The sequence below is a fragment of the Parus major genome, chromosome 12 (genome assembly GCF_001522545.3).
Source record: "Parus major isolate Abel chromosome 12, Parus_major1.1, whole genome shotgun sequence".
Lineage (NCBI taxonomy): Eukaryota > Metazoa > Chordata > Aves > Passeriformes > Paridae > Parus > Parus major.
This window is the reverse complement of record NC_031781.1, coordinates 1,050,338-1,064,335: the sequence shown is the minus strand read 5'-3', so window position 1 is coordinate 1,064,335 and position 13,998 is coordinate 1,050,338. Positions and strand designations below refer to the sequence as shown.

The following is a 13,998-nucleotide window of genomic DNA, read 5'->3' as shown; positions in this document are numbered from 1 at the left end:
GTCAGTTGAGAAAGGAAAGAAGTTGGGTATGAGGAGGAAAGCTGTTCTGGAAATTTTACTCTGATGCTTCTTATTCTTGTAGTCCTGTTAATAAAGTTTCTTTATACCTTTTAAGTTTTAAGTCTGTTTTGCCCTTCTCCTAATCTGTATCTCACAGCAAGAAATGAGTAAGTGCCCTGGTGATTTCAGCCAGGGCTAAAACCCACCACAATATTTGGTGCATTGGCTGAGAAACTCAAATTGGGGAATCTAAACCAATACACCTATAAAACCTATCTTGAAGTATGATTTTTTTTCCTGCTATGAAACAAACTTAACCCACCTCCCAACACTGCTCTGACTAAAGTATTAGCTTCAAGTTACTCACCCCTCCTAATGCACCACCACCATCTGCTCCTGGCATTGATTCCACTGAGCTGGTGCTGGCTATCTGAGAAGAAACAGAATGACACAGAACAGATTCAACATGGACATTCTTCCTCAAATACATTAAACACTGAAAAAAACAAAACAAAAAAACCCCTCCCAAATCCCCAAAAAAATCCCACCAACAAAGCTACCCCCAATAAAAACCCAAAACAAAAACCAAGGAAGGGGGGAAGAAAAAGACTTTGCTTTCAGCCCCTCAACTCTTTGCTTGTGAGCACAGTTTAATTCAGATTGCAGAATCACAGAATGGTCTGAGTTGAAAGGGACCTTAAAGCTCATCTTGTTCCAGCCCCCTGCCATGAGCAGGGACACCTTCCAGCAGCCCAGGTGCACATGTTGCACATGTGCTCAGTTACCCTCAAATATGAGGTGGGCTCTGATGTGGATGATTTTACAGATGGCACTGAATTATTGCAGAAAGCCAGTGCCATAGTTTGAAGGACACTTCTCTATTGGAGCCTGCCAGCCAGACCAGCAAGGGCTCTGTGAAGGCACTTTATTCTGAGAGAAACAAAATTTATTCCATTAAAACATCACTCTGTTAAGTTTCTCTTCTTCACAATACATCTCAATCCCTAAATAAATACAAAGTGGCATTTCCATTTGTTCAATTATAGTGATGTATATGTACTAAAGGCACATAGGTGTTTGTATATCTATATATATTCATATAGAGTTCATATATAATATTCATATATCTATATGTATGCCATACATTCAGATATATACACATTCAATAGTATTCAAAACACACAGAGGGCAAATAACAAGCTTTGTACATTAAGTACCAAAATCATACATTCTAAAAAGAAAGGAAAAGCACCTTATCTATAATTAATTTACAGGGAGTTTGCTAGTTTACACGGGGTTCTCAAACTATTAGATTCTTTATGATAAATTCTCCTGTTATTCCCATAGATAATTCTTCCTCTGCCAATCAGACAACATCTCTAATTTCAAGATTATCCAAATGGCCAGTACATTTTGGCTTCATTTCCTTCTCAAGCAAGAAGGTTTAATCCCTGTTTAAGTGGCCCAATTGAAGATCTATTAATTCTGATGCCTCATTGGATCTATTTATATTCTAATACAATCAATCAACTCTTTAGAACAAGGAAAGGAAAATATGCATCTCCTGGGGCCAGGGCTGTGTCAACCTAGAGCACTTCTTCAGGGAATTTGACTGAATTAAGGGAAGCACCACTACTCAGCTCTAATCACCTATTTCTGCCTCTGAAAAAAACCAGCAAACTTAAGGCATTCACATCATCAGTTCCTCTGTCCTCTGCAAAGGAATTCCTTTTCACTGGAATCCTAATCATCCCAGTGTTTTACTCTGCCTAGTAAAAGGACACCTGTGCACTGTGATGGGTCTTGGAAAAAGAAATGTGGGGAAAAAGACATTTTCTCCACAAGAAATGTGGAGGAAAAAACCACAGTTTGAAGAAGAGCTCGAGAAAACTCCCAGCAAATTTAGGGAAGAGTAAATTTGTCCAGTTGCCTATTCAGATCCCCATGTCTGTCTGTTTATTTGGAATAATGGGCTGAAAATCACATACCCTCTACTCTTACCTGGAAAATATTTCAAAAGGGCTTCTCCCTGTTAAGTTACCATTACCACTCACAGTGTCTCAAATCTGGTAAGAATACAGTTATTGACATGTTTATCAGAACCACCCCAGATCTATGGGGAAAGAAACAGCAGAGGGAATAATGATGATTCAGCATCTAATATTCATGATTTAACTAACAGAAGCAGTCTCAGTCTCAAATCCTAGGGATGCCACTTCCACAGAGCTCAGCTCTCTGCAGCACTTTTCCTTGCCAGCCTTCCAAGACTGCACAAGCTGGGTCCATCACCACACCAGGAGCCTCCAGCTCTTCAGAGATGAAGGAACAGTAAAAGAGGTCCTTTTCCTTGGGAACATTTTTAGACAGCTTTTAAAAACACCTTTCACATAGCCTAGAAATGCTGCAGGTAAAAATGGAGAAACTAAGCCACAAGGGAACCTGAAAGCTTTCTAAAAAGACTTTTTGAAAAGACTACTGCTACCATTACCTTGCCTGGCAATGACACTGGCAATTGCCCTCCTGACAGCTGAGAGTTCATTAATTGCTGAAGAGCTGCACTGGCAAAATCTTAAGAGTAGGTCAAATTTCACATCTCTGCACCTCCCAGAAAGCGTAAGTTTTCTGTAGGCTGATTTCAGGCTGACACCAACCCTGAATGCTGATATGAGCTCATGTGAGTCAGCAGGGAAACACAAACATGGTCAGAGTTGCATGCACTGGTCATGAACTGCAACCAGTCCTAAGCACTGTAACAGAGAAAATATATGGCCAAGGATGGGGAAAAAACAATCTGACTCTTTTTTACAGGCTACTTTCTAGTAGCTGTTACAGATTCAGCCAGGAATCCACAAGTGCATATTTGTTTCTTGACACATGAGAGGTAAAAAAAGGGTTATTTTCTCCTCTAAAGCTGCTGCCCAGTATTCCATAGATGTCTGGTGGATGCTACCCAGTGCAGTGCATTGCAGTTAGAATGTTCTCAGTATTTGTCCAGTTCTCCTTACAGAAAAACTTTCAGCTCATTTCAACTGACAGCAATTACTGTCACATTTAGCTGCGACATCAGTTTCAAAGATGATTATTTAGAGAAGCTAATCTCCTAAAAATGCAGGTTAGTATTCTGGCATTAAAGAAATTACAGTACAGACTGCATTAATATCACAGCCAGGGATAAACCAGACTCCTGCTCTGTTTGGCTTTTATGAAGTGTATAATTATGTAGCTACACCATGAACACAGAAGCAAAATCAAATTGAATTTACAAAGCAAGATAGTAACAATGAACTTGACCAGATGCTGTTTCTTAATTACACAGAAAGAAGTGTGCTTATTAGTTAGCTTACTAGCAAAAGATTTTTTTCCATCAAAACATCCTGGCTCTGAATGCAACCATGAGTTAATGGAAAAATAATGCATGAATTGATTATTTTCTAGTTTTTTTCCCAAGTATTTTTAGCTGATGAATATATCAGGATAAGTAAACTATGCCAGATTCTGAAAATGGATCATTGCTGGTTGGAATCAGTAGAAGGATTCTAGACTCTATTGAGATCTTCACTGTCAATCTGATTATGCTGGGATGAAAGGGATATTCAGCATCTCTCCTGAGGCCCCTGGGAAATCAGTCAGATAAAAAATCCAGATTATTGAGTCACCAAATCAATCCTGAACCTCCAAGGAGAGATGTGAAAAATGGTTAGGGACCAAAACAAAAAAAAAAACAACCCTAAACAATTTTGTGAGACAGAGGAGGAGGAAGATAAAAAGCTCTGAAGTTGAATCCCTGCAGATGGACCTTCTCTCCCTCTGCTCCAAGATCCACCATGTCTGAAGTCATAAAGTCACAGACAGCACTGTATGATATATCTAAATATTTTTCTCTCCCAAGCCCCATTCCTCTTTAGTTTGTAGCAAATGCCTGTGGTTATCACCATCATTTTCAAGTTGAATGGAGAGATGCTGTCCTGATGTGAATACTTCTAAAACAAAATTCCTAGCAAACACAACACAATGATTCTTTATGGTTGTAGAGAACTTTCAAGACTATTTTACATATTTAGTTGAAGAGTATTTTTCTGAAATATATTTACTATGTATAAGGTAGGATTTTAAGATCCTTTTAAAATGTGTTATTTTCCTTCCAAGTCTTTAAAATATTTTAAATAATAATAACATCAAAGCAATAATCCCAAACTATGTCTCTGACAAGATGGGGAGAAGTAATGAACAAAACCTCCCAGGGACACAAATAACATTCTAGACAGCTAAGCACTTATAACATTGAGGAATTATACCTGTTCTGCTAAAAAAAAAGCCACCAGCCTGATGTGAAAACATGCCTGATGGGGGTCTTGGGCATTGAATTGTCCTGGGTAATTTATTCTGTATCTGCATGGCTGAGTAGCTGTGACTGATACACATCTGAGAGCCAGAGAAATGGAGATGACTGCCCTGTAATGTCATATAAAAATCCAGAACAAGACTCCACTAATTTAAAGGTAGCTGTGCAGTTCTTAACTGTTGGTAAAATTGTTCTGGCAAAGGAGAATGAAGCACTGGTACTTACAGAGGAATCAGGAAGATGCTCCTCCTCTTGTGAAAAAGAGCTATTGAAAGCTCTGAAGGTCTCACTGTTCTGTTTGTGCTTTTCTATTGTGGCTTGAATGACCTGAGACAAAAATGTCAGCAAAGATGAGAAGCATCACAAAAAAAATTTCCCTTAGGAAGATAGGTAGGATTATCATTTGGTGAAAAACCCTTACACTTGTATAAATGAAAGGGAAACTTAAAAACCTTAAGTGGTGGTGCTAAACCCATTATTGTTTCAGTTAAAAACAAAGACTGCCATCAGACAGTGTCTCTACAAGTCAAACTGGAAAAATATACAAGTTCTCTTGGGCTTGAGGAATGCAGGAAAGGGAAGCCCACTGGAGCCCCCAGATACTTTCTGGGGCCAACTGGTCAGCACTGGGACCCTGACTGAGCTCCACACTTCTCCATGAGCAGCTCCATCAGACTGGCCCACCCAGCTTCCCTGCACAGCCACATTCATTCAGAACCCCAAAATGTGGATTTCAAATGCTGCCTGCATGGTGATTCCCTCCTTATCAATGGTGCTTTGTACTAACATGAATCCATTCCCTCTTCTCCTCTTCTGTCCTGTTAAAACAGAAGAAAAATAGAGAAAACATCATCATTCTACTTAGAGTATTTTCAGTAAATTCAACTCCCAGCTTCACAGCTTTATATTCATTGTATTTTTAGCTTTGCTATCCACTATTTTATAAACATTATTGAAAATTATTGACAGTAATTCTTACCAAATGCCAAAAATACTTGAGTTGTACACAGTGGATCCTACAAGCACTACTATAAACACTGTGAGCATTCAGTAAAGGCAATCAACACACTTTGACTTAGGACCAACATTCTCTTACATATCCAAGTTACCCACCTCTGCTGCTCACCTTGTGATTTAAAGTTCTGTCACACTAGCACAGCCCATAGATCAATTTCTGCACAGATATTCACAAACCCTCAAAGACAGAACAAGTACCATACCTGGCTTGTAGTTCCAATGATCTCTTTTTTCCTGTTATGGAAAATGTATGGGCCACATTTTGCTTGGCAATTTCTTGGACCTGTAAAAAGCACATCAGCTTTTTACTCATTCATCTTGTCTTTCCAACATTTTTAATGACTTACAAATACAGTCATTCTTTGGAATGCTTAGTTGAAAGGATCATTTGGAATAAAGTGTAGAAATAGAAAAAATAAGGGACTGTTTCCATAGTTACCTGTCTTGCTACAAAACTTGTGGGTGTGTAGCACCAACAAGAGTCCTAGAGCAGTAGGGGGAGAAGGTGGCTCCTGTGCCAGCCAGGGTACAAGGTAACTCTCAATCCAAACATGTCACACAGTCACCATTATTCTGCTCTCCTCTGAATGATTCTTATAAAAATTTTAAAAACCCAACTGTCAGAGACTGAAATGCTGTAATTTATGTCTTAAACATATTCATGAAAGACTTTGGCCTGTTACAGCAAAACTGTACAAAAGCTGCAGAGAAAACCACCAAAAGCCTGACTGGAGCCCTACCCTGCTAATGGATGAAGATAAGATGAAGGGACTCAGGGGAGAAGAATACATTCACAGAGGGATCAAGCTTAGCACCTTGGGGTGGAGGCCACAGCCTCGGGATATCAGCTGCCAGGCTGGAACAGACCCTCTCACCAAAGGCTGGGGGTGGGAGAGGTTTTGGGTGTGTCTGGAGGAGGTCTCTGATCAGACAGTGAATGCCCATCCTCAGCTGCACAGAGGAGCTCAGCTCTGGGCCCCTTCACCCTGGGAAAAGCTGCATCCACAGGAAGGACAGCAGAGTCATGGCCCATTACAGACACCCCAGAGAGGTCCCCAGACTTTGCACCAGAGATGATTTGACAGATCACAGAGCTGCAAGGGACAGCATCGAAGTTGCCCTCCCCACCAGAGGCACGTGAGCATTCCCACCTGGCCCAAAACACTTTATTAATCCACTGGATTCCATACTTTTCAGCAATGGGTGGCAGGGGGACCACCAAGAAGAGCAGATGGAGGGGAGCAATGTGATGCTGTTGGGACCCTGGGAAGGGTGATATGCTTCCACCTAACCCCAGTCACCCTCTCCCTGTCCCCCCACCTGTGCACACCTCTTCTTCTGTTTCTTTCCTTCATTTCTCTTAATTTCTCTTAGCCTCTTCTGCTGTTAAATAAAATATATCACTTTTTTTGGCATCAACATCTAACTTTGTTTAGTTTTAATAAGTTTTGGAGTATATTTTGAACCTTTCTGAGTTCAATCCATTTTATTCACAAAGGCTTAGCCTCCTCTGGTCTTCTGTGTTAAATCAGTTCATAACATCAATCAACCAAAAAACCCCAAAAAGAGATAGAATCATAGAATCATTAAGGCTGGAAAAGATCTTTAAGATCCTCAAGTCCAACCATCAAAACAGCACCATCACATTCACCACAAAACCATTTTCTCAGGTGCAACATCCACATGTTTTTTTGAACACTTACAGAGATGGTGACTTCACCACTTCCCTGGGCAGCCTGTGCCAGGGCTGGGCAACATTTCAGTGAAGAAATATTCCCAGATATCCAACCTAAACCTCCCTGGGTGCAACTTGAGTCCACCTCCTCTCATCCTGTCACCCATGAGAAGAGACCAACCCTCATCTGGCTACACAAACCTTTCAGGCAGTTGTAGAAAGCGAGAAGGACTCACTCCTTGTCTCCAGACAGAATCCCCCCAGCTCTCTCATCAGATTTATGCTCCAAACCCTTCCCCAGCTCTGTTGTGCCTCTCTGGACACACTCCAGCACCTTGAGGTCTTTCTCACAGTGGAAAAGCTGCACTGATCCCAAGTGATCCAAAGCCAGGTTTGAGAATTTTATTCCATTTTTACATTCACATAATGTTATGTGTTTGGATTCAGCAGGGATCCAAAGCTATCAAGGTGCATTAGGAAATGGGAAGAGATGCAAACCTGCAGTCCTGCAATGTCCATCTTCTCTCGGACACTGAACTTCTGGCCGATCAGCCTCAGTTTTGGCACACAGTACAGCACCATGCTGTTAAACTGAAATGAGGCAAGACTTTAGCTTAGGCACTTACATGCTGCACACAGCCTGCACTGTCAAACTTTAGGGCTCTGGTGAGTTTTATTTTAAGACATAGTTCTCAAGAAGAGATTTAAGGTGAGAGTGAGGCTGATGGATCATTATTGATAGAAGTGGGCAGACACAAACACATCAGCCAGTCACTTCTCCCTTCTGCCCCTCCCTCTGAATTTGACTGCCATAAAAGAGCTCTTCTCCCAGTGCCAGTGAGAGCTGGCCATCTCCTGCAGCAAGGTGGTTTGGCAAGAAACCACCTCCTGTGGCAGTCAGCCTCTAAAGAGGGAGATGGAAAAAAACCCTTTGGGCCTGACAAAGCATCAGCAAAGGCACAGCATGGAAGAAAAAAAGAAATTTTTGAGGAAAAAAGCTACAAAACTGCTGCTTAGGAGTAGCTGGGCTCAGCTGGTGAATGCTTTTTGTCTTTAAGCTTAGGAAGATGGAAACATACCACAGAATCATAGAGTCAAAGGATGGTTTGGGTTGGAAGGGACCTTAAAGCCTATCTCATTCCACCCCCTGCCATGAGAAGGGACCCCTTCCACTAGACCAGTATGCTCTAAGGCCCATCCAAGCTGAGCACAACCCTGAAAATAAAAGAGCAACTAAAACACTCACCAGGAATAAATACCTATCCTGTGCTGTGCCATTCTTTGCTGAAAGTTTCTGAATGTGTCCTTCTTTAATGAGCTCATTGGCTGGGTTAACAATATCCTCTTCACCACCCAGGCGCTCATAGACTTCCAAAAGCTTGTGCATCTTTTCCTGCAGGTACAAACCCCCAGCAATTTAAATTTAAAAAAATTATTCCATGTGGTCTATTGCCCACCATTTAATTTCTGTGGTAAATGTATGTAAGTTGAAAGAAAACTGTCTTTCACTTGCACTGTAGCTTTGCATTTATATTAAAACCTGTTGCATACTCTTCAGTGCTATTCCCCACTCTGGATTGGTCATACTGGATTATTTATACTTGGATTGTACCATTTATTGACATTTTGAGATAAATTTATTTGATACTTTTAGACTATTACTATTCAATAATAAATGTGTATCATAGAACCATAAAGGTTGAAATAGAACTCTAAGATCAAGTCCAAATATTAATCTTTGGAATTTTAGAAGCAATGTCCAATAAAATCAATGGCCAAATTGGAGACCTGTACATTACCAAATAATGGAAGTGTGATTTATTTTTCCTACTGCACCACAACAGGAGTGAACAGCCAACAATTAATTCAACCCTCCACTAACTTTTGGAGATTTTGCTACAGCACTCACTTTCCTTTCAGAGTCTGGCTTGGACCTCAAGCAGCAAAATTATTAAAGCAGCCTTTTCCAATGGGTTCTTTTGTACTAACAGAAAAAACAACCAACACAGAAACCAATGAGCCAAAGAGTTGTTTCATATTCCTGATAACTGCAGAGATACTGTACACAGCCCCCAGGAAAAGTTGTTAACCAGAAAAATTTCCACCAAAATATATCCTTATCAAGAGAACATGCCAGACTCAAATAGAAACAGATGGTTTCCTCACTGTGTTTTCAGACATACTGACAATACACAGACATCAGCTGGTTACACAGACATAGCAGCCACAGGAAACGTGGTCTCATGGTGTCCCCACCAGCTGGGGAAGCAAATATAAACCTTGTTTCCTCAAATATTCAATGGGTGCCAAGCCAGATACACAGCATTTCAGGTCTGTTTGATACAAAATGTCCTGAGACACCCGGGTACACCAAAGGGATAACATCTGCAGCTATAAAGCCCATTTATTTTAATGGTAATGCACTAGTTTTTCTACATGTAAAACATGTGCTAATGTCCAAAATCTCCATCTCTGACTGCACAGCTTTTGAAGCACCACTTTCTGAAGCTACTGATGCATGCAAGATGCACATTCTGTGCACTTAAGATGAGCCAAAATCAAATCAAATCAACCTTCATTCTGTAGAAGAACTGTAGGACTAAAAGACCAGTGTGAAAATCTGCAAGGACACCTTGTGAATGGGCCTAATTGGAATACTTTCAACACTTTTCAAGGAAAAGCAAAAAATGTCTTTTATGAAGACTTCCTTTTTCAACTCATTAGGTCCTCAAGAATGAGGGAAGTGGAATTTAAGCCCAAAAAGCCACAGAAAACTGCATTCACAATAAAAAGAACTCAGACACCCAACACATGTTGAAAGCCTGACTGACAGTCAGATATTCCTCTCCAGTTACTGTACTGAGCCTGTTGCAATGGGAGGCCCTCAGTTTAACCAAATGTTTCAGTCAGATCACAATTCCATTCTGGAATTGCTACTCACCATCTTCCGGATGGCTGCATTGGAATGGTTTGCTGCTGTTGATATCAGCTCCAGTGACTCTGCAATAAAGGTACCAATAGTTAAGTTAATAATTCTCTAGATTATATCTTTTAATAGCACCTTGGGGGATGGGTTCACCTCTCTGAGAATTGTTTTTCCTTAAAAACTGATGATACATAAGCAATTATAGACACAATCACTTCTGCCTGTTCAGCTGATCCATGTTTCATCTTTCTCTCCTAAAAATCTAGATGAGCCTAAGCACACAGTGACAAAGAACACATCACCAGTCTTCCCAAGCATATTTTTGAGACTGTTTTCCTAAAACAGGGCTTGTCTGTTTCTGGTGACATGGACCCTGTTTTGGCTGAGGTCAAAAACTCCTCGTTATCAAGAGAAGTCCATTTCTCCTGTTTCACCATATAAATAATGTCTATCTGGCTTTCTTGGCAAGAAATAAACATTTAAATACAAATTAATATAAATACAAATTTAAAACCATTCCTCCTTTCTTCCTCTGGCTACTGCAAGGATGTCCTCCTGTCTTTGTCCTTAGCCACATAATTGGTTAAACATTAGTGTTAGATGCTCTACTATAGCAAACTTCAACATATTGTTGCTGTTTATTTGCCAAAGCTGCTTTCATTCCTACAGCAGGCATTCCAACCTTTTTCTTCTCAACTCCAAAAGCATTCAAAATCCCTTTGGCAAAAATTTGATTAATTCAAATCTCCATTTCTACCATAGTCCTGGTTGTAAGTATCTGAACATGTGAAGAAAAAACTGCCCAAGATTTCATTGTGCTGTTAGACAGAGAGGAGTTTACATGTACTTTCAGCATCTTTCCTGTCTGGAGATTCTTCTGGAAGTTTCTTTAAGTAGTCCTTCAGGAGAAGCTCATAACGAGGAATCCTTTGCACTGGTTCAAGCATGTGATGCTGCAAAGTCAGGTTTCCACACACCTCCTGTTTCTGTAATGCAGAGAAAACAAGAACAGGAGGAGTTTGTTTCTTCCCTGCCTTTGGTGCTTAACAGCAATGAAAAATGACCATTCACATAAAACTAGAGGAGTGTACAGGAGCTTTTCAAGCCATCACGGATCAACAGACTCATTAGGTTGGAAAATACCCTTGAGATGATAAAGTCCAAACATAAACATAACATTGCCAAGGCCACCACTAAATCAAGTCAAGTACCACATCTGCATGTCTTTTAAATTCTCCAGGCGTGGTGATTCCACTACTGCCCTGGTCAGCCTGTGCCAGGGCTGGACAACCCTTTCCATCAGGAAATTACTCCTAATATCCAATCTAAACCTTCCCCTGGCACAGCTTGAGGTCATTTCCTCTTATCCCATCCTTTGTTTCCTGGAAGCAGAGCCCGACCACCCCTGGCTCCACCCTTCTGTTGATATGGGAAAAATGTATATTTATGAAAATTCAGAATTTTAAAGGCACATAAAGTGTAAGCAGGTGGAGGGAAATATAAATATAGCTTATTTTAAAGGCAGAAACAACTTGTAGCAAGAACACGTAGGAATGTAACTTGTTAGGTAGAAACAGCTTGTAAAAGAACACAGAGGAATTTAGTTGCCAGGTAAAGGCCATAAAGGTAAGATGTATATTGTGAAAACCCAGTAAAGCAACACATTGGTATTGTGAAAACTCCATAAAGCAAAACCTGTGGTTTAAGAAGCCAGCAAGAACCAGGCTTCCAGTTTTGTCCAGGGCAAACTGACCTGGGACTGCCCCTGCCCAGAGACAGAGGTCAGCCAGTGAACACTGAGGGAGACGTCTTTACTTCATCAGAAGACATCTGCTGGTGACCTCCAGGAGGTGTGGCACCACAGAAGACTCATTACAATCTGAAGCAGGAGGTGGAGAATGGGCAGGGAATGGGTGGGTAGGGAGGTGTGGGCTTGTGGGATCAATATCTAAACCTGAAACCTGTCTCCATCACACAGGCATGTATGCTGGATGATGCCCTGTGTCCCAGCTGGAATAAAGCATACTGCTTTACAATTTTAATTGTAAAGTCCTTATTCCACTCATCACTGTCAGGGAGTTGTGCAGAGCCTGAAGGTCCCTCCTGAGCCTCCTTTTCTCCAGGCTGAGCCCCTTTCCCAGCTCCCTCAGCCCCTCCCCAGCTCCGTTCCCTTCTCTGGACACGCTCCAGCCCCTCCAGCTCTTTCTTGTTGTGAGGGGCTCCAAACTGAGGCCAGGATTGGAGGTGGTGCCTCAGCAGTGGCCAGCACAGGGGATGGCACTGCCCTGCTCCTGCTGCCACAGCGGGGCTGGAACAGGCCAAGGTGCCCTGGTCCTTCTTGCCCAGCTGGGCTCCTGTTCAGCTGCTGCCAGCAGCACCCCCAGGGCCTTTCCTGCCGGGCCCTTTCCAGCCCCTCTGCCTCAGCTGGGAGCTGCAGGGGCTCTTGTGAGCAAGGACAGGACCCAGCACTTGGCCTTGTTCATCCTCACACCACACTCACATCCAGCCCCTCCTTCCTGCCCAGCAGCAGATATCAGAGCTAGCAGGTTTTATGTGAATCTTCATCCCATGTCTGGTGTTTTCTGCTGATATTGCAACTATCTTCCTTCAGAAGGCTCAGGAAAGCTCTTCCCATCCATGGCCCTGTGCAGCACTGTTCTCCCAAATACATGGAATTAGAACTCCCCCAGGGATGTATTGCTTGCCAGAGCTCACTGTATGTGCAGCAGACACACACACTGCTCACACACCAGCTTTGAAAGGCAGAGCTCTCTCAAATTCGACTTCTTTTTCACTAGGCCAAGAAGGGGAGGAGGTTTGAGTCTGATTACACTAAACATCATCCAATAAGGCACCGAGGTGCTCTGCTTACAATGGCACCGAGTATTGCAGTGTATTTGCTTTCATAGGATCCTGTGAAGCAAAAGAATATTTCTATTTAAAAGAGATGACAATCTCAGTAAGAATCAGTTACTTGCTTTAAAGCACACAGGAAGTTTCTGCTAGCTAAGTAATCTGACTCCACAGCAACATGTTAACCACAGACACACACAGGCTCTTCTACACAGCATTATTTTTACATCAGCCCACTAATGTGGTCTGTTCTAGTGTAAACACCCTCTCTACAACCATGTTAATTTTACTGTGTGTTTCTTAGAGAAAGGAACTTCTTTCAAGTAGCTGAAATTTCCTCATAAATATTCCAGCCCACAGCATGCTGCTGACTCGCTCCATTCTCACAGCAAGGCAGGAGATAATGGGATGAATGTCTGAGAGAAAAATATTGGCTATCCTTCCAGAAGTTCAAAGGACTAAGCTTGATAAGTCACAGTCATCAGCTTATGAGTAACATTTAATTTTTGTTTTCTGCCTTCCCTAATTTAACATGATTAGTAACAGTGAATGCATTAACCTGTATATTATATATACACTATTTCATTAGCAGCTTAGGTAGACAGTGCATCCCTGAAGGATCACAACACACTCCAACTGGTATACTGAAAATATTGTGCCTTTTGATAGTGCAGAGATATGGCAGATGGGTGGTCTAAGCATTCTGGGTCCAATCTCTGCCTCCTCCACCTATGATCACTGAGCAACAGAACAAAACAGAGCAAAAGGTGCTGTGCAGGTGTGATTAAATATCCTGCAGTGCAATTCTGCCATCAGCAGGCTGCCTGTATTGCCAGTGCCCACACTGCCTGGCAAGAGCTCTGCTCAAACAACAGCAGAGCTGCCCATGGCCTGAACCAGTGCAGACTGACAGGTGACACACATCATTTGTGTTGGAAGCTGGCTGGTGGGAACAGACAGGTGAATTTTGGAGAAGGGAGTTGCCTGTGCTGTAGGAAAAACAGTCCCAAATGGATTTACCCTGCAGAAAGTCATGGCTTGCCACAAGCTGAGGACAGCAAAACACAGTGCTGGTGTGCATGCCCTTAGTGGGAGCAGGATGGGTACAGGCAGAAAAAGAGTAGGAAAAGGCCATGTGGAGCAGCAGCGTAGCAGGAAATGACCTCCCCCAGTCATTGCTTCTCC

At 41.9% G+C, this 13,998-nt stretch overlaps 1 protein-coding gene across 6 annotated transcripts in view; it reads right to left on the bottom strand.

Moving 5' to 3' along the window:
- FGD3 (FYVE, RhoGEF and PH domain containing 3) overlaps positions 1-13,998 on the bottom strand; it is a 95,918-nt gene that overhangs the window by 17,247 nt on the left and 64,673 nt on the right. For all 6 annotated transcript variants that reach the window (XR_001523893.3, XM_015640820.3, XM_015640822.3 and 3 more), the window contains exons 8-15: positions 10,808-10,946; positions 9,976-10,034; positions 8,281-8,427; positions 7,533-7,625; positions 5,563-5,642; positions 5,130-5,160; positions 4,568-4,669; positions 368-430 (exon numbers count right to left, since the gene is read on the bottom strand). Coding sequence is in view for 5 of the 6 variants with exons in the window: in XM_015640820.3 (XP_015496306.1) it covers positions 368-430; positions 4,568-4,669; positions 5,130-5,160; positions 5,563-5,642; positions 7,533-7,625; positions 8,281-8,427; positions 9,976-10,034; positions 10,808-10,946 (714 nt within the window). In the remaining variant the exon portion in view is untranslated. The remainder of the gene's footprint in view (positions 1-367; positions 431-4,567; positions 4,670-5,129; positions 5,161-5,562; positions 5,643-7,532; positions 7,626-8,280; positions 8,428-9,975; positions 10,035-10,807; positions 10,947-13,998) is intronic.